Source organism: Grammomys surdaster, unplaced genomic scaffold, assembly GCF_004785775.1.
Source record: "Grammomys surdaster isolate TR1022 unplaced genomic scaffold, NIH_TR_1.0 125408, whole genome shotgun sequence".
NCBI classification, from domain to species: domain Eukaryota; kingdom Metazoa; phylum Chordata; class Mammalia; order Rodentia; family Muridae; genus Grammomys; species Grammomys surdaster.
This window is the reverse complement of record NW_021620278.1, coordinates 730,608-755,078: the sequence shown is the minus strand read 5'-3', so window position 1 is coordinate 755,078 and position 24,471 is coordinate 730,608. Positions and strand designations below refer to the sequence as shown.

At 44.7% G+C, this 24,471-nt stretch overlaps 1 protein-coding gene across 2 annotated transcripts in view; it reads left to right on the top strand.

Annotated features, from left to right (window-relative positions):
* The window catches only part of Vps13d (vacuolar protein sorting 13 homolog D), a 219,532-nt gene that overhangs the window by 135,399 nt on the left and 59,662 nt on the right, over positions 1 to 24,471 (top strand). For both annotated transcript variants that reach the window (XM_028786006.1, XM_028786007.1), the window contains 2 exons: positions 6,455 to 6,589; positions 7,667 to 7,834. In XM_028786006.1, the coding sequence (XP_028641839.1) occupies positions 6,455 to 6,589; positions 7,667 to 7,834 (303 nt within the window). The remainder of the gene's footprint in view (positions 1 to 6,454; positions 6,590 to 7,666; positions 7,835 to 24,471) is intronic.

Genomic DNA, 24,471 nt, shown 5'->3' with positions numbered 1-24,471 from the left:
GACCCAGGTTTTTAAAGAGAAGCTTCAATCTGCATTTTTATATGGACTTTCCTAGTTTTTAAATGTTGGCAACCAATTCACATTAAAAAAAAAAAAAAAAGAAAAGAAAAGAAAAACCTAGCCTTGTGGGCGTGACAGAACACATGTGTGGTCCTCATGTGCCACAGCCTGCCAACTCCTAAAATAGACCTATAGGTGATGAGACAGCTCTCTGCTCAGCCTCAGCCTCAGCCTCTAGCTAAGGCTATGATAAGGGTGATGGCTTCAGTGAATGCAGACAAAGAAGGGCCAGCTGGGGCCAGGGGCAGCATCTTGAGAATAGAAGTACAGTACCCTTCTCCCTTCACCACTTTGCTGCTCAATCTGCCCTAATGTTGTAGTTCCCAGGAGGCTGAACATACTTACAATTAGCCTGGGAGTGCGGGGAAAACCATGGGAAAACTACTGTCTTGCTAATATCCACAAGTATCCACTTGACTTATGTGACCTTTGGAATGGGTTTGTTTGATAAAGTCTCTTCCCCCAGAACACTTGGCTCTCACCCAGCAAGCCAATGCTAAGCATTTCCTGAAAGTGGAAGATTTCTTGATTTAAAATCATCTTGTTAAAGAGCACAGACCCCAGCATTCCTCTCACTGCTCCCAGCAGAAGTGCCTGGTCCCTAGTCCTATGGTACTGATGCCATGTACCCTCTGTAGTCCTGTGGTATCTGTCTCTGCAGTCCCATGGTGCCGATGCCATCTGCCTCGACAGCCCTGTGGTACCGATGTCATGTGTCCTCTGCAGCTCTTACTGGTGCTTGTATGTGCTCTGCTAAAGTGAACTCAGTCCTTCAGGTTGACTATCTTCCTGGTATTCTATTGAAAGAGCAATTTAGAGCACTCTTACGCAGATGCCATGACATACCTGTGTTTCAGGAGGATGTTGAGATTGGGACTTTAGAGTTGAGCTCTGGGCTTGTGGAAGTCACCATGTTACCATACCTTGAGTATTCCTCCTGGAGTCTGGGACTCCTAAGACAGTATCACTTAGTCAGAGTTTTCTAACAGAGTAACAGGCCTTTATTAGGAGCTCTTAGAAAGAGCAATATGCTCTTTTTGATGAATATGGAATCACTAAGAATATGTACTTAGGAAACGGAGCCCTCTCCCTGAGCAGCAGCCACAGGAGTCTGACTAAAAGGTAACCCTGTCTTAGAATTGAAGGAACAATTGCCTCCATTCTCTGGATTCCCATGCAGGAGAGAGGCTGTCAGAAATCTTGGGGAGGGGGGTGCCTATCCAGATTTACACTGAGGTACATTGTTGCCAGATACAGTATCTGTCTGGCGACTCAAAGTCATCCACACTGTCCAGGTGACTGGAAGCTGTCTCCATCTGCTATCTTCATTGGATTCATGACTGACAGAAGAAGGGAAACTAATATTCCATTTCACAGACATAAGAGCACAGCTGCCCCTCCCTTCTCTTTCTGTGCTCTCTGTATGGAGTTTGCATGTTAGAGATGCCATGGCATATTGAAAAGCCAGGTAGCTTTTCTATGGGGATTTCCTTGACTCCTTTAAAGATCAAAAGATACCAGGGGGTCTTTAAAAGGCTTCAAAATGTGGCCTACAGCAGGCCTTTTCCCATTTAGAGCATTGGGGTATAACAAAAGAAGGACCTTAATTGAGCAATCTAGTTTGGAAGAAAACCCACACTTTAATGGTCAGAGAGCAGGCGGGTGGGGGTAAGGGGGGATTTCAAACAAAGACACTATTTAAAAAGCCTAAAACTGTCTTCTCAAAGGCTTGAAATAATTTGTTGGGAAACTTCAGACCCTTTACTTTTTCCCTCCCTCCCTAAATAAAAACCAGATTTGTTAAAAGGAAAAAAGATCCAGTATTGTTAATTGTGTTTCAGAAAGTGCCAGAGAGGGAAGTAGCCCCCGTAGTTTTAAACACTGTCCCCAAAGGGATATAGGCAAATGCCCTGCTTCACATAAACAGTCTCTATGTGCCATAAATAAACCTTTAGAGAATGAATTCCAGACAGTTTTGTTTAGTGTGGGATAAACTAAGAAAGGAAAGGACACAGCCCAGGGACTAGCTGTGATCTGAGGCCTCGTGGACAGGTATTTCTTCTTTCAACTCAGCGCCGTCTCTGGAAGGCTTCAGCCGTTTTTTCTGGGAGGGGGGAGTAGATACTTTTCTATTTTATCAAGAACTTATGAGCACAGGGTTGCTTTCTCCAGAATCCATTTTATAACAGGAAAATGCTGCTTGAGTAAATATGTCTCAGTGCTGTGACCTCCTGTATGCAAGCAGTGGCTCAGTTCATCAGGAGGGAGCAATCCTATTAGGCATTCTTTTTCTCTCATGCCTTCTTCCATAGACCAGATCAGTCTGAAGGTGGCAGAGTAATTCATACCAACAGGCTGGCCCTGTGCCTCTGCAAATAAGGGACCCCAGACAGTAAATGACTAGGTGAAGACAGTTTCATTCCAGAGCTAGGTACTTCCTTGGTTCCAGGGTAGATGGTGCCTGTTTATGAGGGTTTGGCAGCTTGGTAAAGGTCAAAGGTCCCTGCAGCAATATACCAGACTTTTTAAATGTTTGCTCACAATGAGGAATTCGTGTTTTAGTGTTTTGTTTTTTTTAACTTCCTGGCTTAAGCTTTTGTTTCATCATACTTTTTAATCTCTTCCTATGGAGTTACATTGGTAAGATCATGACTTGACTCTTCAGTCCCTTTCATAGCATGGTTGGCCTTTGACTGTGAATAAGAAGTTTAAGCTGGCTATCAGTTTCTCTGTCACTGAAATGGGGGAAACTAGGCATGCTTTCTGATTCCATGCCTATTCTTTAGTAGGGAGCATGACTGAACAAATACAGAAGGGTTTTGAGAAGAAATAGTGGAACCCTCTGCCTTGGGTGCTATCTACCAAATAAGTAGTTGCTTTTGTAAAACTAGCACATTCAAGTCTAGGATCTGCTCATGGCTAGTCATATGACTTTAGTTGTGCAGTTAGTGTATCTTCTTCAGTCTGGGTGAGTCAGGGTAGGCTGGCCTTGAATTTAGTCTGTCTCTCAGTTCAAACACTTGTTACTTCCATCAAAGACAAAATGGGCAGAGATAAAAAGACCAATAACCTGATAGAAATCTGGCCATCATCAGTGTTTAAATCCCCCTATTGTTGGATTTAGCAATCTTCCTGTGTTGGTTTCTCAAGCACTAGAATTAAAGGGCTGTGCCACCATGCTGGCAACTCAAGGATGGTCTTAGCCCCTAAAATTCGTCCTTCTGATATTATTGGTGACATTCCAAGGTACCAGACCAGAGCTCTCTCCCTCTCTTCAGCTCCTCTGGTCTGGTCGGTATTTATTTGACTGTATCTTCTGTTTGGTATTTATTTAACTGTGTGTCCATGCCATGTAGCTTCTGCACTCCTTCATCTACTGTTGCTTCTTCGTCCTTTTTTTTTTCTTGGTGTTTTTTTGTTCTTCATGTTGAGTGCCAGGTTTCACTTCTGTAAACTGTCTGAACTACACTTGGCCAGGTTTGTATCAGGTTATTGGTCTTTTATCTCTTCACTACAAACTCTTTATAAGTCTTGTCTTTGATGGAAGTAACAAGTGTTTTTCAGGGTTTAGTTTGCCTTTTTATTTGGTGTGCTGTGTGTGTGTTTGTGTGTGTGTGTGCATGTGTGTTTGGGACATCCTTGAGTGGTGTTCCTCAAGAGCTGTTCACCTTGTATTTTGAGATAAGGTCTCAGTGACCTGGGCCTTGCCAGTTAGGGTAAACTGGCTGATCAACAAGTTACAGCTATTTGCCTGTCTGTGCCTCTCATGTGCTGGAATTACATGCACAAACCATTGTGCCTGGTGTGTTTCGGGGGAACGGGGCAGGGGTGCGTGCACCAAACCTGATGGGAACAGAACCCCACCACCCTTCAATTGCTTCTATTTCTTGTTGATGAGACATCGTAGATATAACTTCTCTCAGATTTCTGGAAGAACTCTCACAGCAAACTTCCTGTGGTCTCTCACAGGTCATATGGGTGGGACTGGCTTCAGTGGAACCTTTCTAGTAAGCCCATATCTTTAAGTTAGGTAATTTCAGCTTTTCCACATGGTGGAGGTATCAGAACAACCAGTGTAGAGGCCTGAAGGTCTCTCTATTCTGAGGCTCACTGATTGAATGGCCTTACTTTTTGAAGCAAATGACAGTTATTAAAGATTCTGGTGAAGGGAAAATAGACTTTTGACAAATATACCAAAATATATCCATGGCAGTTGCAAAGAACTGTGACCATTTTAACTTACCATAAGTACCTAGGGACACACTGAATGTGTACAAGGTGTTCACATAGAAAAAAAGAAACATTGTTGGTGTCATTAAAGGCCTGGCTAGATTAGGGCAGGGCCCAAGATTTGTAGTGGAGAGTACCCAAGATAGTCCTCAAGGTTACAAGCGAAGCCAGAGCACTCACAGTTCATTACAGGGTCACATCAGTGAAAATGGGAGCGCTGTGGTGAGCAGAACAAAAAGGAGCGAAAGCAGTCATGTGACTCTAAGAGAGAGAGGTTCAGTGCTCATTAGTGCTTAGGCAGATACTATCTGCAAAGGTGTGTGGGGATCGCAGGTTACATAAGATCTAAAGCCTGCAGTGTCACTGTGTGAGTGTTAAGTAAAACAGACATCAGTCTTTGTGACCTTGGTAATGAGGACACAGAGAGCTTCTGACCATAAGAGAAAAGATTGAAAAGAAAGCTCTCCTTCCAAGTAAGCTTGTCTCATGATTGAAAGATACAATTTAATGAATAGTAAGACCAAATACAAGGGAAGAGAAAATTTCTTCTGCAATATGCTTATGCACATACAAAAGTTCTCCAGAGTAAGACAAACAGAGGTAACGCACTGGAGACATGAGTAAAGACCCAAGCAAGCATATTACAGAAACAGTGTCCGGGAGCTAGCATGGTTATTAAATGTGCACAGGCTCACTATTGTCCATGCACTGGGGTACCAGCACATACCCTAAGATCTAGGGTTGTGGCTCAGGGGCAGAGTGCTTGCCTAGAATGCATAAGGCCCTGGGTTCAGTTCCAGCAGCACAAAAAACAACCTAACCAACAAAACCCCAGGAAAGTTATTTCTTCCAATTATTGATGAGAACATAGAACAAGGGGCTTTTCTAAACGACTGGGAAAAGTATGAGCTTTTCTGGCTTTTCTATGAAACTTTTTGGCAGTATATACTCAGGTTAAACACGCTCATTCTTTGTTAGCCAGCAGCTCTGCTCCTCTTAGACATGCACCAAACCAAACCAAACAAAAGCAACACGTGCAGAGTCACCTGAAAGATGGGTGGGGAATGGTACAGTTACTTCTTCATAATAGTAAAAGATTTGCTGAGTGTGGAAGTACACACGTTTGATCCTCTGGAGGTAGAGACAGGAGGATGTCTGTGAGTCTGGGGCCATCTTGGTGTACATAAAAGTTCCAACTCAGCCAGGGCTACATAGAGAACCCAGTCTGTCTCAGAACAACAGCCAACTTTCCACCAACACTAATGGTTAAATGGGTATTACTTGTGTGATGTAATATATAAAAATAAAAATAAGATATAGGTATATGCAACAGCATAGAATGCAAACCAGGAAAGCACAATCTATGTAGAGAAGAAACAGTCTGTGCAGGGGGCAGGCTGCTTTCAAGGCAGAGAAGACAACCTACTTTCTGACCTTGGGACTGCTGTGATGGTTTAGTAGTTACAGCTCTTGCCATTGTGAGCAAGAGAACTGGAGTCAGGATCCCAGAACACCACATAAAATCTGAGTGAGTATGCTGTCCTGTCTGCAGTTCCAGTCATGGAAAGCAGAGAGGAGATGCCTGGAGCAAGCTGTCTAGTAAGACTGTCTGTCTGGGAGCTCTGAGTTTAATGACAATGCTCTGCTTCAAAGAACAAGGTGAAAAAGAGTCAAGGAAACTCATATCAGCTTTACATTTCAACACATACATATTTTCTCATGTGCACACATGATTATGCCCATAACCTTCCCCACCGCACACACATACACACCACACATACAGAAATATGCAAGTGACAATAAGACAGAGAAGCAATAAGATAAAAGAAAACAAATTCAGTGTTGTGTGTGATGGCTGCACTGTCCCTGTGCAGTGTGCATTAGTTAGAACGAGGGGTATGCAAACACAGGTCCCAAACAGATCAGAAGGAATTCTACTGTGAGCCTGGCAGTGTTTGCTGCTGTAATGCTAAGATATGTATGACTTTGGGTAATAGAAATTTATATATTTTTTCTGTCATATTTTAGTTTTGTAATTATAGGGGAAATCCTTATATCTAGATGGTAATTCTTAGTTCATAGATTTTCATGGATTTTAGAATTATAGCACCGCAGAAAACCATCCTGGGGTTGAAGTCTGTAGTTTCCTTTCTTCCCTACCTAGGCCCTGAAAAGCACCCTGGGATTCCCACTGATCCGTTTTGAAGATGCTGTGATCAATCTGGACCCCTTCACTCGGGTGCACCCCTATGAGACCAAGGAGTTCATCATCAATGACATCCTCAAGCACTTTCAAGAGGTGTGTGAGCAGGCAGGAAGGGGTGGGAAAGGGCAGGGTGGAGACAGTCGGTGCCAAGCAGCTTTGTTTTAGGTATGAGGAATATGTTCCTTAGATATCACTACTGTGTCACATGTCTTGAGGGTCAGGTCTCTCTCTCTCTCTCTCTCTCTCTCTCTCTCTCTCTCACACACACACACACACACACACACACACACACCCCTGAGAATGCCAAGATTGACTTAAGAGCTATTTGTCTTGTTCCTCAGAGCCTGTCCCGGGGGCTTCCCTAGGTTAGTCACAGCTCTTTGTGGTTTAGTTGATGTTTCAGTGACAACACAGAGTACTGTGGACTCTTTATGTGCCAGGCATGGCCTACTTTCAACAACCACATCACTGTTTAACGCCTCTGAGACCTTGACCTTGAGTTGAACTTATGTTTTTTTTTTTTTAACCAAATTGGACATTTTCCATTTTGTATTTTTAAGCTAGACTTGACAGCTCCAGATATAGAGCCTTTAGTGGCTCATCAGATCATACAGAATTTGTTAGTTTCCACAGTCCTTGCGCGTATCCCACCTTGCTTCTTTTTTTGCCCTCCTTGTTTCCTAACGAGATATTTCTCTACCTGCCTCTCAGGTTCATGAGCAGGTACTCCTGGAATCAGGGGTCAGGCGGCAAAGGCCTGGTGAGAGTTTGCTTGTCAAGCCTCAACCCTCTTTCCTCACATGCTCCAGCTAAGTATAGACTCTAAAGCTTGTTCCCTCCTTCCTCTTGCCTGACTTCTCCTAGCAGAGATCATGGGAAGGGGAGTATGATGCGTGTTCATAAAAAGTCCCCAGCGAATCTTTCCAGTCTCACAGCTGCTTTTATTCTCCTAAGTGTCCTTGACGAATATTTGTACGTGTATTGGAACCAGTCCCTAGTGTGTGTGTTGGGTGAAGTTTAGGGGCATCCATTAGAACACAGGAGGTCATTGGTGGGTGATGAAGACTGAAAATGTCATTGTTGACAGTACTGGAGGATGAGGTAGATTCCTAACCTTTTCTCTGGGACACTGGCACTGACATGGCTTTCCTCCCCCTTTCCATCCCATAGGAGCTCCTCAGCCAGGCAGCTCGGATCCTAGGATCAGTAGACTTCCTTGGCAATCCCATGGGCCTTTTGAATGATGTATCTGAAGGGGTCACTGGACTGATTAAGTATGGAAATGTCGGAGGTCTCATAAGAAATGTTACCCATGGAGTCTCAAATTCTGCCGCCAAGGTAAGGTAATATTGATGAAATCACATGATTAGCATCAAGAGGCCTCTGTATCACTGGAGTTTCACTGTTGCATAGCTGGTCCTGGAGAGGCTGCAATCACAACCTCGAGTTCCTTGCTGCAATGGTCTTTCCTCTACTGTGGAGGTCTGTCAGGCAGGGCCAGGGAGCATGTTCCGTCATGTTTCATTCCCTAGCCTAGCTCTGCAGCTTGCCTCGTCACCATAGTCGTCTCCTGACTCTGGGTTTTGTGTATCCTTCCCAACACCAACAGAATGAGCTAGAGTTTTATGAACCTGAAATTGAGGGGTTGAGGTATGGCTCACATCATCCTTAGTATAAAGTAAAATCCCAAACCAAACAGTATGAAATTGAACTGTGCCTTTTCCCTAAAATACACTAATTCCCACAACTTCGTGGAAAGTCTGAACAAAATGAGCTCCAGTAATGTAGTGGCCTTGGAAGTCATGTGAAGCCAGCTGTGGGAGGACAATGGGGCTGTTCTCCAGAGTCTTGCAACCCAGTGACCTCTTGGTTCCCAGGCATCTTGCTTGGTGGGTGTTTCGATGGTCTACTGTTGGTATCCAGCAACTGGTTCCGTGTGTGAAGCTGAGGGCAGTGGAGGTGGCTGAGTGCAGCTGCTGTTCTATAGCATATTCAAGTTGTCTGAGTGCCCATCTTGTTCCTGGAGAGCCTGACTCCTTCCTCTTCCTCTTTGCTCCACCATCTGTTCATGCAGACACTGTCCTGTCATTCATGAAGGATACCTGAGGAAGCACTTGTGGATACTTGCTACTCCTTCCTATGGGCCTGACTCCTATGAGGCACAGGTGATACTCCACCATGGGCTGCTGAGAGGAAAAGTGGCTCTGGCAGGGTACCCCATGCCTACCCTTCTACCTCACCCATGCTGTAGAGCAGGCAGGAAAGTGCAGTTGAATAGTTTTTCTGTGTTATATGTGTTCCTGGTCATAAGGCATGTGGGGCATGGAATGAGGTATCTTTTTCCCGAGTGTCACCAGGGAGAACAGTCTTTCCTCAGATTAGTGTCTGAGGCTGTGCTGTTACTTGGTCAGTGAAAGTGCTCACCTTGTGGGTCAGCACAGAGAAATGTTGCTTTCAGAATAAGAGAAAGGGGAAGAAGAAAAAAAAATTCAGAGTACAACTTGGAAGCTGGTAAAGTCAGGACAGGATCTGAAAGACAGTTCTCATCTCTTGTGGAGTCTTTCTTAGGCTGCCCTCAGCCCACACATTATAATGCAGCACAGCTCAGCTTCTAAGTGCTTCATTTAGTCAGCCAATACCCTGCCACATTCCGTTGTAAATATTCCACTTGAAGCTTTTTTTTTTTTTTTTTTTTTTTGGTTTTTCGAGACACGGTTTCTCTGTGTAGCCCTGGCTGTCCTGGGACTCACTCTGTAGACCAGGCTGGCCTCGAACTCAGAAATCCGCCTGCCTCTGCCTCCCAAGTGCTGGGACTAAAGGCATGCGCCTCCACCGCCCGGCCCACTTGAAGCTTTTATTATATCTTACTGGATATCGTACTTTATATTGTTACTTCTTTTGCATAAGGGGCTTTCCAGAGGTTGACTGAAAACTTTGTTCACTGTATGTTTAGTTGGCATATTTCATGTGTTCATCTTGTCTTCAGTAAGTTGAGCAATATTGGAGTTGGAGGCTGCTACTGAGGGAAATTGCTTTCTAATTTATTTTGATGAACCCTGGATTTATTACAATTAAGTCCCTCTAGCTGCAAGATGGAAAGCTCATGTTTGACATGAGTGAGTCTCTCTGTGGACACCAGATCAGACCATCTCTGGTGCTGCTGTGTGGCTGGGCTAATGCTCTCATCTTCCTGTAGTTCTGAGGGTTGAAACCAGACCTTCAGTGTTGTTTTGCTGAGCTGTTTTGTTTGCTTCTCTGCATTCATGAGGAAGTGTAAGGAAGTACAGGTGACACAGGAATCAAGTCTGGCCTGAGGAGAGGATTTAGAGATTCAGAGTTCCAGGGAGGAAGAGGGCAGAAAGTGGTCCTAGCCCTCATGGAACCACTGTCAGCCACCCGGCTTTCCTGAGGTGTTGAAGTTAGTTTGTTTGTTGTGACTCGGCCAAAGCACTGGTAGTTCTGTGGCATTCCTGGTGCCAACAGTATTAACAGGGAAAGGTGCTGGGTCAGGGCAGAGCATAGCACTGCCACGTGGCACCCTCTTCCTTATAAATGCCTACTGAATGTCTTCTGGCTGTCAGGCCTGCCACAGATGGGCCCTTATTGGAGTTAATCTCTACCCTGCAAATCAGGAAGTGAGGCTTAAAGGATTTGGAAACATTTTCAAGGTCAAATAACTGAAAATTGGAAGAGGTGGACTTGATCTAAGTCCAGCTCACATACCCCTCCCGCATATCTTCCCTTGTGTGTCTCAGGTCCTTTTTCAGGCACTTTAGGGAATATAAAACAGTAACAACTGCTAGCCTAGCTTCCCACTGGAAGCTTGTTACTAGGCAGAGACATTGCTCTTTCAGCGGCTCAGTCTATTGCTGTCCTATCTCTCATTGTCCTCTCACCTGCAGGGCTTTGGTGGGGTTGATAACCTGTGGTCACCGTCTCCCCTGGCAGTCAGAGTTTAGTGCTTGCAAATATGGCTCTGGTCTGGTGACATTTGGCTGTCTAGGTAACCCAGTTAGTTATGTTTGGCATTGTTAGTCCCCAACTATCAGTGAAGGGACTGAAGGTCAGCAGGCAACTACAGAAGCTTTCTCTTTCCAGGATCACTCTTTGATTTTGAAAGTTCCATACATTGCTCCAGTGTATTTTGATCATATTCATCCACCACTTCCTCTTCCCAACTCCCCCTAGTGGCCCACAGTTTGTCTCCCTCCCAACTTTTCAGTCCCCCTCTTCGTTCTTTTTTGGTTATGAATAAACTCTTGAGTCCAAATTAATATTGCCTATATTTGCATGGGTGTGGAGTCATCCACTGTGGCATGGACAACTTACCAGCAGACATGTCCCCAAAACAAAGTGACTATCCCTCAGACATCAACTGGCAGCAGGAAGGAGCTCCTTCACCAAGCCCCTCCCTCACTGACTGACACTTTTACATACGATCATCAACTCTAAGGTTATGACAGATGTTCCCCTGAATTTTGAAAAATAATACAATAGGATAAAGAGTAAATAAGAGAAAATACCATAGCCAGGAGTGGTAACACGCCCTCAAAGCCTAGCACTCTGGAGGCTAAGGCAGGAGAATCTTGAGGTTGAGACAGGCAGAGGCTACTGGGTGAGGTGCCGTCTGAAAAAACAAACCAAACAAGTCCTGCCTGCTACTTGCAGTGTGAGTTGTCAAGAGTTTTAGCAACTCTATAGATCAATAGTGGCAGGTAGAGAATGAGCCTGGCCTTGAATGACTTCCACAGAGCCCAGCTTGGACCTCAGATGATGTTTTCTCCCAGTTCTTTGCTCCCTATTTTGGGCAGCAGTGTGCCATTGAGCCATCTCCCCTCTGCTGTCTCTTTGTTCCAGGAAACCAGATCTGAGACAGTTCAGTGATCAGCGAACGTGGACTTTCCTATTTCAGAGCGTCTCTGCCAGATCCTGCTCCAGTGCCTATGTCATCTGCTGTGGCCATGCAGCAGACAGGGCAGCCCAGCTGCCTTTTGTTTAGGAACTAGCATTTGTTTGTGTTTGTTTTGCAGGCAGTATTTTTATAGGACTCAGACGAGACTAACGCACTGTTTATTCAGGGAGAAAGTTAGATCTTCGCACAAAAGAATGTTCTGTGTGGATTCTAAACGGGAACAGCAATTTATGACTTGTGTCTGTTTTTGTCATTATGTGTGACTGTTCCATTTTATTGTCGAGCTGATTATCCCCATAATAGCTTTTCCATGTACCTATAATCGAGAAATAGGTGGATGGCTTCTCGTAAGCATCAGGTTTTACTGTGTTTAAGTTGGCATGGTTTTAAGTTGAGCAAAATTTTCTTCAGACAGTGATTTACCCCTTAGAGAATGTAGGGTTTTCTGTTTTCAGAAGCATTTTGATCCCAAGTCACCCAAAGGATTCTTTTTCTGACTCAGATGAGGTATGTTCAGGTTGTCACATGTGGAGAAATGAATGACTCACATGTTTGGGATCAGGGTTTTGGTTTATTTTCTTCTAATAACCTTGAAGGCTAAAAGGATTCCCCTACTTTGAATTAGGTGTATTTAGAGGCAGTTTTCTGGTGCTGCCTGACCCATCCTTGCTCAGATGATTCTCAGCCATCTGGGTGGTCAAAAGTGTGTTTGGCACAGGGAAGTGGATTGGTGGCATGGGAATCCCAAGTGACCAAGGTTCCCAAGAACAGCTTAGGCTATCTCTCCTTCAGCTGAGCAGGAAACTCCACAGCCTGGTGGGAGGTGAATGACAACCCTTCATTTCCTAGTGTCAGTCAGTCAAGTGTGGGGACCTGAAGTTGTCACCTCAGCAGTGAGCAGCACACATTTCAAATGGCTTTACCTCATCACCCGGAAGAACCGCATGGTGGAAGAATATGAAGCAGGAAGAGATGAAAAGAAAAAGACCTATGTCTCCCCCAGTGCAGTGGCTTCCCTGTCTACGTACAAATGGTTATTAAAAGAAATTTAATATAATCAAACTTAGTAATAGACCTTCATGTCTTTCATGTCAGTGTCTGATCTTCCCAAAGTGTGCCAGATGAGTTGAAATGAACTATACTCAATTTTTACAGTATTCTGAGGGATACATCAACTGGTTTTGACCGTTGAAGATCAGGATCATTGTGACTGGAAGATTTTATTTTCCTTGAGTTCTTTCACCTTTATAATTGTCATTTCTAAAAGTTTCTGCCTGCTTATAAGAAGTAGTTTTTGGACCAATATCCTAGTTACAAATCACAATGTGTAACCTGACTGTTCTTCAGACACTTTTCTTGGAGCGGATGAGCTAAGTTGTAACTTTTTTTGTGCTACTTCACTATTTTAAGCATTTCTAGGCAACTAGGATGTTTAAAAATGCTAATATTTTAAGGGCTAGAAAAATGACTCAGCAATTAAGATCACTTTTGCAGAGGACTTGAGTTCAGTTCCCAGCATCCACATGGTACCACATAACCATCTATAATTCCAGCTTTGAGGGATCTGATGCCCTCATGTGGCCTCTGTGGACACACATGCGTGCACACACACACAATTAAAAAATAATCTAAGAAAATAATATTTAACTTCAGCTCAGAGTACCTGAAACTAGGAAACATTGTATTTCCCTCCTGTTAGTTAGTGGCAGAACGTTTTTCTCCATTGCTTTTTTCTTTTCACTCTTTCCTCCCCCTGGTCTCTCCCATAGCTTTTAAACCTGTAGAGACACCTTGTGTCTATGTCCTACAAGCACATGATTCTCAGATGCTTAGTAATTGAGTTTAAGAACCAGGAGGGAAACACTGGAGACAGCGTGTCATTCTGAGCTTATGCTTAGTCCTGTTGGCCTGCTCTGTAGGTTGCTTCTTGGAGTAAATTAAAACTTGTATTTACTCATTGGCCCTCACCATTGCTCCCTAGTCTCTGTTGGTCTTAGTCACTCTTCATTGATGGCATCTGAAGATAGGGAGAGGTCACAACCACTACCTTACAGGTGAAGAAGCAGATACCTAGAAATAACTAGATCAAGATGATCCTCACAGAAGCTAGTAGGCTTTGAATTTTTCCCTAGGTCCTCTAGCTTCTAGAACTTTGCTGGACATTGTTTCATGAGTCTTCCCTTGTGCTACAGAAATAGGCACAATCCTGGTCTTGGAGTCTCTCTGTCAGTGCCCTCTGTGAGACTTACTAGCAAATTCTCCATCGCAGAGTGGTTTCAGAGACAAAAAACGAATGAAAATGACTTTTCCTCTTAGAGGCTTAGGAATTAACCAGGATGTTATTTGTGTCATATTTGAGAACTCACAAAAAGCAAAATCAAGGTAAAAAGAGATTGGAGCAGAGTCTTTGTGGATGGAGAGGCTGCCAGAATTGGAGCTTATACCAAGTCATTATGTTAAAAAACCTAAACAGTGTTGGGGAAGAAAGACCAGTGTTGGGGTAGAAAAAGGTACTTCTAGAAGACTAACACATGGGCCTTTTCTTTGCCTTGCTCCATAATCAAATGATAAGATGCTCAGGCCTAGCTCATAGGGAACCAAGGGCATCCCAACATGACCACAGGAGAGCACAGTTGTTCAGTACAGAAAAGCAGAAGGACACTGCATTCACTCCAAGAGGCATGTGAGAAATGTGATGTCTTCTTTCCTTTCTGTTCAGCTTCAGTGGGGAAGCCCTCCTGTGCATTTCTGAGAAGGAAGTGTCTAATTTATTGTAAGGAAAGTGACTATAAGCCAAACATTAGGAAGCTCCTGAAAAATTAGGTAAAGGCAGGACGACCAAAAAGCCAGCTGTCCTGATCACTCCCCTGTGTGTTGTTCTCCCCGATCTTATTTTCAGCATTTTCCCTTTGTCTGTTGTGCCCATCTCACACCTCACATCCAAGGCTCTGTGTTTATAAGGTCCAACCCAAATGCCGCCAGCCGTGTTATTTCCCTGCTCTATTTCCCATGGCACTTTGAGCCTCTGTTACAGCAGCAACTGTGTTCTCTCTCTCTCCCTCCTTCCATCTCTCTCTCTTCTTCTTCTCCGTCTCCCCCCCACCATGGTGTGTGTGTGTGTGTGTGTGTATGTTTGAGAGAGAGCATGCACATGTTGAGTAGGACTTCCTGCAGAAAGGTGCGGGTTGCAGAGGGGTCTGTGCAGACTGGGAGCAGTCACATGGGAAAGTGCTGTGGGGCCATAGGGCAAGAACACCCTGCTCTTCCTCAAGGATGAGGTCCAGGGCCTAAGGAAATGTGAAATATAGATGTCTGCTTATTGCTTGCATCCTTGAGTAGACTTCAAGCTGCCCAAGGGCAAAGATCTTATCTGGCATTTTTGACTGATATTTCTTGTGACCAGCCATAAATATTTGCTATAGGAAAAGTGGAAATGAGCCAGTTGTATGGAGTGTCTCTTATTTGGCTCTGCATTTTTGCATTGTGTATGTTCAGCAAAGTTATGAAATAGAACACCAGCCTGCTTTTTATTATCTGTTGTTTAGTTTTTAATGTGAAATAAACAGAAACTGTAGAATGGTTGACTTACAAGTCTGTCCCAAACATATCTGAAGCCTGCAGCTAACCAAAATAGAAACAGGGCACTCGTGGGCTGCAGGACTACAAGTTAAGGCCATCCTAAAAGACACAGTGAGACCCTATCTCAGAGACATTGACTTGGAGGATGTGCCCTGTCACCAGCCCCATTGTCCTTCAATTCAATAGTCCAGAGCAAATACTCATCAGATAGGGTTCCAGCAGGCCCGGACTCTGCCCAGCATGGCAGGAAGTCTTGGCGGACTGTCACGAGGAGGAGAAACAAACCTAGTTCTTCTAGTTCCTCTTGATCTATTGAAGAAAAGTGTGGGTGGGAAAGAGCTGTTTGCTTTCTTAGTGGGAAATACTTAGGTAAATTTATGTAATAAAACCTTAGTTTGGAGGCATTAAATGTCTACTGTTTTTTCAGAAGTGAATGTTAAACAGAATGTGCTTTCAAAACCAAACCATTGTTTTTGTTCTGGATTTGGTCTTTTTTTTTTTTTTTTTTTTGTGATGTTCAATGCCAGGTATTGTAGCCAGTGGAATGATTTCCTCTTTATTAGTAACTTGGAAATAGGGAAGGACTATGGCAAAGTCACAAAAGGAGGCACAGAGGCTATGAAGGTTTTATAGGCATTTTACTGTTGTAGCAAACTCCTGTCACCATCTAATGTTCACACACTTTGACATTAGAAGTCAAGGATTATCCCCATTTGACAGATGAAAACATTGAGTCACATTGTAGGTAATTAGCTTCTCGAGGGTCAAATGGAGCTTACAGAAAAGGACAGGACCCTGCGCTCCTCTGCAGCCTCAGGCTATTTCCCATAGCAGTCACTGATGCTTCCTCCTCAGGAGCTGGAACACTTTCATGTCTAACTCACTAGGCTTGCAACATCCCTATGGGGCCAACAGGCTAGGCTGTCATCACTTTCCTCTGAGTGGTGAGAAAGTCACCAGCCTCAAAGGGGGCAGTTAGTGTTGGGTCAGGCTGCCAACCCCTCTCTGCCCTCTGGACTTAGCTACCCCAGGGAGCTTGGAGAATATCCTCCAGGAGCACTCAGAGCTTCCCAGAGGTCCTCTCTTCATAGCTATGCTGGATTGTAAAGAGTGGGCTCTAAGAACCCAGGTAGGTACACAAGGCTGCAGTCACATGTCCAGAGAGAAACAAAGGCAGGTAGAGTCTAACAGCCCATTTCTAGTGACATTAGTGACTGATTTTGTGTCCCACAGCCTGAGAAAAGGAAATTTTAAGACTGCTACAGAATAATTACCAAGAGATACCAATCAAGTCAAACTAATCAGCGGACAAGATGAATTGCCAGGCTTCTGAATAAATGATAAGATGGAAATTTGCTACCTATTTCTCTGTGGATTAATAATGATAGTGACTGCTGTCAACTCAGCATCACACACAGACAAGGGACTTATGTCAACCTAGTGTCACAGACACAGACTTGAGGTCCAAATGCAGTTGTGAAAACAGCATACGTGGTGGCATACTGGAGCCTTTGTCTTCCCTAAGGACATGTTGTGTTCCTAAGAAGTCTCAGTCTGCTGGACGTGAGGAGTCAGCCTTTCTCAGATGTAGACTGGAACCCAACCTCTGAGGATAATAGACATGGGAAAGAATATCAAGATTGGCACTGAGCCCTCGCAGACCATTTAGGAGAAACCAGGACCCTGTGAGTCAGTCCCAGGGCCAGCTTTTAGCTGTAGGCCCTGCCCTTGTGGCTGAGTGGGCAACTTCTGGCTACCTGCATCTTATCCTTTAAATGGGAAAGGGGTTGTAGATTTTTTTTTTGGCATCCCTTTTTTAAATTTTTACACTTGTATATGTGAGTGTGTGTGGTACACACGTGTGGTGCCTGTGCATGCATGTGCAAAGGCCAAGGTTTGACATCAGTTGTCTTGATTGCTCTTTACCTTATTTATTTATTTTTTTGAGACAGAGTCTCTCCCTGAACTTAGAGCTCACCTGCTTAGGCTAGACTAACAGGTCACTGAACTCCAGGATCTGTTCATCTTCCCCCTGCCCCTCAGGCACTAGGATTACAGGTTTGCTGTACCTGGCTCTGAACTCAGGGCCTTATGTTCGCACAGCAGGCACCTTACCCACCACTCCTTTGCCCCAGTCCCTTATTTAACATTCTCTCTATGGGTTCCATGTCTGTCTTCCACAACAGACTAACAAAGGCAAAGATCTAAGTTGTTTCTTCTTATGCTTTTAGGGCTATGCTGTGTACAATGTGGAGAATGGCCTTGGGTTGTTGCTCTGACCCATCTGCTCACCTGTGTGGGGAGGGAGGCAGGGCTGCTTTTAAGCAACTCACCTAGCTAGTCTTTCAACAGGATCTCATCCAGCCAGTTAACCCAGGCAAAGCTGCGCTTCCCACAAACAAAGCCAAGTAGGAAGCCCTTCCTTAACCAGGCTTAAAGGACAGCTGGTGAGATGAGGCAGAGATGAACTTTAATAGGCACATAGTCTTTGGGGCTCATATTTATCTGAAGAGTTCTCTAAATGTTCATGGTTTACCTGTGTCTTGCTACTAACAGTTGTTGTTACCTGTTCTTTCTAAAGTCTATATGAAAAGAGACTCTAGGAGTAACCGGCCATGGGAAGAAGCCAGGCCTGTCTTCTTTTGGGTGTGCAACAAGCTCAGAGAATGTAAAGGCCGTGCACTCAGTGGCAGAATGGCTATCTGAACCACAAGCCTTTGCTGAACCTCTTCCCATCTGGAAGGGTCTCTGTGTGCTGCTGAAAGCAAAGTGCTGGTGCTGGGTGTTTACTCCATTGACTGTGGTCTCCTCTTTTGGCACAGGAGGCTCTGGATGGCTTTCTTATGACTTTGTGGGTGCCAGGAGTTGGGGCAAAGCAAACCAAGGTGGTCTGAATACATCTGTGTTCTGGATTTCATGGTTTTGGCCTTTGCCAAAGGCTGTCACTGTTAGGCCACTCCCAGGCACAGGAGTCCACACTGGAGTCATTTCAACCTTAATATTTTTACCTTAATCCAGAACACTCTGCCAAACTAGCTGACCAAATGGTGACTGAATCCTGACCCCTCTCTGGGACAGATGAGCACCATTCCTACTTGTGCCATTTCTGTCTCTCTGTTCTTGTTTCATGCAGACCTTCATGCTCCCTCCATCTGGAGAATCTTCACAGCTGAGGTGTTTTGTTGGAGCAAGATTGCAAAGAGTTAACACTTTTGCTTTTTCGAAAAGTTATCTGTGAAGAGTATTAGTTGTTTAATAAAGCGTGCCTGCCCTCCCGATGAACCCGCCAGTGACTCTGCAGCTGGGGTCATTCCAAGTTCACGCGGTGGACTTTTGACTGCCTCTGTGTCTGTGAAAACAGCCGGCAGCTCCTGCGGGGATCATTCATTCAGGCCTGTAACATAAAACTATTGCCAATGGGCACCTGCTGGGCCAGCTTCCCAGGAGGGTGGGGAGAGAAGATACCAAACTCCTCAGGCATCTGTGGAGATAGGAGCCACTGGGGCTCAAGGGATCTCTAATCAGGCTTGCCCAGGACCCACTTTGGGCCAGTAGGCCAGTGTCAGAGTGTTAGCTAGTCAGGCTGTTTGGGTGGCATGGGAGCTAAAAAAGGCTTCGACAGGGGAAGAGTCAGGGGGCAGGTAGAGGAAGAAGGGAGGGTAGGAAGGAGAAGGAGAAGGAGAAAGAAAGATTCAGAGTACATTCCCCAAATTTCCAGCACATTCTTAATTCCTTAAAACAAGAAAACTGAGTCAGTCCATGGGTGTGACTATTTCTAATCTAAAATTGTTCGTTCTGCCTGGTTCCAACTGTTCTTTTTGTCGAATTCATGTGCCACCAAGAGCACATTTCATTGAATTGACCCTGTCCTTGAAAGCCTGCTGGCCAATAGCTTGAATCCCATACACTTATGACTTTTACATATCCAGCAGCAAATATGTATATAGAGTATGATCCAGATTTTTCTCCTTTGCTTGGAAAAAAAAAATCCACCTGCTTCCTGGAAAAGATCTGGCTGGGAGCTCTCACATGCTAGCGGAGGAGCTCTGAGTCCACACATGCTCTTACATGTTAGCGGAGGAGCTCTGAGTAACTAAGTCCACACATGTTCTCACATGCTAGCGGAGGAGACACAGCAGTGTGGCATTAAACAGCAGAGCATACAATCTGGAGAGTACTGGCCAGTTCTATCATAACACATGGTCAACATGCAGAAAACAGAAATCACCTGTAAATGTTTGATTTACCCGCTCACTTATGTATTTACTTAACCTGAATCTTCCCATCATTTCCAATAAGTAGTTAACTGTCTGATAGGCCTGGGCTATCCTAACTGCCCATGATGACACACCGCTTAAGAGCAGTCTGTTCTCACTAAGCCTTTCTTACAACATCTGATTCATTACTCATAACTTTGTGCAAAGAAACGTTTAACTTAGTTCTGCACTACTGATAGCAGTCCCAGAAAATTCCGGACAAAAGCCAGAAGCTCATTTCCTTCATCAGGGACTATGGCCACATCTGGCTCTGTATGCTCCGATAAAGAGGACAACAATGTTAATTTTGTATTTCCTTGGCTTTTGTCTCTCATAATTTGTTGCCAAAATGAGCAGGCAGCTTGTCCACCTGCATGCTGTTTGTGGACTATGTGGTCACAGTGAGAAAGGAGCCAGACCACATGGAATGCTGTCGTCTGTGAACTGCATTTCCTTTTATTCCACAGTGTTGATGTACAGTAGAAGTAGGGGTAGCTATCAGCACCCGTTGTGCCATTGTAGGTAGCTTTGTGCTTAACCACGTAGCTGAATGAGCATCTGTCAAATAGTGAAGGCTAAGCTGGGGACGTAGCTCAGTGATCAGTGTTGTCCATCACGTGGGAAGCCCCAGGTTCAATCCTAAACAGTGTTGTTTTGTTTTAAAGTAGTAGTTAATATTTATTGTCTGCAGTGTGCTGGGCACAGTGATGGCTTTAACACAAACTGATTTGGTTTTAAAAATATTTTATTTATTATTGTGGGTGCGCATGAGCATGCATGCCACAACACATGTGAAGAGCTGAGAGTTTTGTCCTAACATCATGAGTTCTGAGGATTGCTTCTTACGCGCTGAGGTACTCAGCAGCCCCAATCTAATCTGCCTAATCCTTAGCACCATAGTCCCAACTGCTCCCTTTACAAAAGACTCACTCAGATATTAGTTACTCGAAATTAGGAGAAGAGAAAGGCCCATATTGTGACAGGTCCATCTTGTGACAATGCAGAGACATACACTGTCAGCAAGCTTCCCTGCTGGATCCCTTTAAGTACCTTATTTGTGGGAGTTAACCATTGTAGGTGCTGGGCTCGGGGAGGTACAAAGAGTACTCAGCCTGACTGAATGTCATCTCCTACACTCTCCTTCTGCACACAAGTGCTTTTGTAGATGCTGTGGCTGTATCCAGGATGAAGCATGCAGCCCAGAGCCTGAGACACTCAGTAAAGCTCTACATACAGACCTACCTAAATATAGGGTTATTCAAAACCCTTTTAAACATGTAAACCATGAAGCCCAGAACCCAAGGCAGTCGAACATATTAACAGGTTTGCTTTTCCTTTAGCTTGCAACTGTATGTAAACAGCTACAAACACCAGGCTCTATGCTAGATACCAAGGAATTGGTGGACAAAATCAAGTATTTTCCCCTCAGGGGCACCACAATATAGGAAAGAAGAGGGTGGGAACCATGTGTTCAGGGAGTATCCAGGTGCTGCGGCAGGGAGGGCTGAACAGAAAGAGAAATCCATGGAGATGGTTGCCACACAAACAATAGATTACAAACAGGAAGAGGTCACAGGACAGAGTATGTGTATGAAGCACAGGGCTATTGTGTGTGTTGGGGGTGGGGGTTGTGCCAGAGCCTTGAGGTGAAACACTTGGCCAGCTGAGGTAGTTAGGAAACTGACCCACTGTTTGCCCCGTGACCCATAAGGAATGAAAATAAATCGACTTTAGTGTTTGACATTTGGAGCCTAGTACTGTTGTCACAATACCTGTGATCTACATGAAGAAGAGTTATTGTTTTGCAATTTCATTGTGTATTTCATTGAGGAGAAAGAATCACACATTTCACAGTCAGGACAAACCAAACTGTCAGCCTGACATACCCCAGGGTGGAAGACCTGACTCACTTAATATTTTTTTTTTATTTACTTATTCATGTAGTATGTGTGTGTTCTCATATGTAGGTCAGAGGACAACTTGAAAGAGTCAGTCCTCTCCCTTTGGGCTCCAGGTATAGAACTCGGGTTATCAGGCTTGGCAGCAAGCTCCAAGTGAATCATCTTGGTACACCACCTGTTATGTACCTGGAGCTCACAGCAAAGGGAACTGTGTCTGCTTGCTCACTGTATTGCCTTACAGATGCACCGGATGGCTCTTTATGGCCAGAGTGGCTCTGCCCGGGCACTTCAGCACCTCTCATTAAACAAGGGCTCCACTAGCCACAGTAGGAAATGGCCTTCCTGAAGCTAGAGCCAGCAGACTAAAGGGCCTTGTTTAAAGGACCTTTGGAGTGTATGTGAAGCAGCTGGACCACAGGAGGAAGAGAGGCAGTAGGTCTGCCTTCAGCCTTGCTGTTCTGCAGAATGTGGAGCTCAGCATGTGCAGTGTGTTCCATTGGCCTCCAAACTACACTTGGAAATTCTCTGACTCCACTTAACTAGCCATTAAGCTGCTTGATGATCTCTTCAGCATATAGGTAAACTAGATGTGGCCTGACATTAAGAGAAAGAAGAGCATGTTTCCTATAGGAGTGTGGTTCATGGCTTCTGCCCCTAAACCCTGGTCTCACCTGCTTTGATCTGTAGATTCTTTTCTGGAAATCTGACCTCTCATGTTTCTCAGTGCCTCTAACAGTGCCTAGAGCTTGACTGAAAAGTTTCTCTTTCACATATGGATTAAAAGAGGGCATTTAACTTACGGCACACATGACCTCTGCTTTCCTGCAGCTATGTAGACTAAGGACTATGTAGCTTCTTGGTGACTTCTTAGAACCTTTGAGCAAATAGTTTCCAGTGCTGAGTCATAACATTGGAGTCATTTGCCCAGCAGTTGGATTGGGAGGCAGCCTGGGTCCTTTGACTCAAGGTCAAAGTTGCATTTCTTGGTAAATATAGTCAAGGGAAAGTCCCTGGTGCAAACCTCTTAAGACTATCTGTCAGGATGGAATCTCTGACCCTGACTTTGTCAGCATGCCTGTGTGCCCATCACCATCACCCAAAACTTAAAACTTTGTGGCTGGCCAATTGTGTTCTGAACCTGAGTAGAATGAGTCACCATTATAAGCCTTGGGGAAATTTGCATATGCTAAGGATTGACTGTTCATTGGTAGACCCCTATCCCTACCTCCATTATAGTTCTGGTTCCTTGCCTGCAGGTTGATATTATTAGCAGTGGGAGTCTTGGAGGGTGATCAGATCATGAAGATGGCGCACTTGCGATTAGGATTAGCACCTTATTTTGAGATGAGGTCTTGGACTGCTGGTCAAGCTGGTCCATAACTTATGCACTTAAAGTGATCTTTCTGTCTCAGCCTTTCAAGTAGCTGGGTTTACAAACATGTGCCACCACATCTGGCTGGAATGATACCCTTTTATTTTTGAAATAATCATTATTATTGTTTTTATATAGTCTCGCTGTTTAATCTAGACCAGCCTGAAGCTCAAGATCCTCCTGCCTCAGCCATTTAAATCCATGGATTACAAGCTTGCATCTCCATGCTTGACACACAAGTGACCTTTTAAAATGAGCCAGTTCACCCTTCTCACTGTATGAGGTTACATTGAAAAGACAGATGTCTGGGAAGCAAGCCCTCTTGAGACTCCTAGTCCTGGGCAAATCCAGGGCTTTTTCAGTGTTCATACAAAATACCTATGCTGAGAATTTGGTTTTATCTTAGCTCACCTGCAGGATGAGGACAATTAGTTCTACCTTACCAAGAACCTTCTCTTGTGTTTTCACCTGAGCTTGGGCTCAACCTTCTCAGAGAAGTAGGCCAGGCCAGACTTAGTTCAGTACCTTAGGTCTTCACTTCCCACCCAACTTTCTTTATTCTGTTTTCTTTTTTTATTATTTTATTTACATTTCAAATGTTATTCCCTTCCCTGTTTCTCCTCCACGAGTATCCCACCCCATCCCCCCTCCCCTTTGCCTCTAAGAGGATGCTCCCCGACCTACCCACCCACTCCCACCTCATCACACTACCATCCCTATTCTCTGGGGCATCAAGCCTCCACAGGACCAAGTGCATCCCCTCCCACTGAGGCCAGACAAGCAGTCCTCTGCTACATATGTAGTGGGGGCCACGGACCAGCTCATGTATGCTCTTTGGTTGGGGGTTTAGCCCCTGGGAGCTCTGAGAGGCCCAGTTAGTTGCTACTGTTGTTCTTCCTATGGGGTTCCAATCCCCTTCAGTCCTTCCCCTAATTCTTCCATAGGGATCCCCAGGCTCAGTCCCGTGGTTGGCTTTAAGTATCTGCATCTGTCTCAGTTGAGTGCTGGTGGAGCCTCCCAAAGAACAGCTATGCTAGGCTCCTGTCTACAGGCATATCTTGGTATTAGCAATAGTGTCAAGTTTGGTGTCTACACATGGGATGGATCCCAAGTTGGGCTGGTCTCTGGATGGCCTTTCCTTCAGTCTCTGCTCCAGTTTTTGTCCCTGCATTTCCTTTAGACAGGAACAATTCTGGGTCAAAAATTTTAACATGGGTGTGTGGCCCCATCCATCAGCTGGGGGCCATGTCTATTTACTGGAGGTAGTCTCTTCAGGTTCCATCTCCCTGCTGTTGGGCATTTTGGCTAATGTCATCCCCATTGGGTCTTGGTAGCCTCTCACATCCCTGGTGTCTGGGACTTTCTAGTGGTCTCCCCTCCATCCCTCACCCCACAGTGCTGCTTATTTCTATTTATTCTCCTGGACCTCTGGGCTTCTCTCCTGTCTCCCCCCATACCTGATTCTGCCCCCCTTTTTCCCTCCTCCTCCCCTCTCCCACCCAGGTCTCTCCATCCCTCTGCTTCCCGTGATTATTTTGTTACCCCTTCTAAATGGAATTGTAGCATCCACACTGCACTAAAATTTCTTGATCTTCCAGAGGCTAAAGACAGCTTCAGCATCTTTCATGCCTAGCTCATCACACTCATAAGTTGCATCTCCAGACACTGCCTGAAGGAAACTGTGACTTTGTGCATGGCATTCCCAAAATGCAGCCTCTGTCCCAAAATGTCACCCCTAAACAGGCTAATATGTTCTCAGAAACTGCTTACTTTCACTGTGAATATCTGTTCTCAACAAGTCAAGAATTCTGGGAAGACAAGAGGACCTGCCAGGGTGGAGAGAAGGAGGAAGCAAGGCTGGGTGAATTTTAATGACGTTTAACCACTAGAATTCCACTGGACTTTACCAGCTTCACTTCTCCAAGAAGAAAGATGTATGCCTTGGGTCTCTGTGT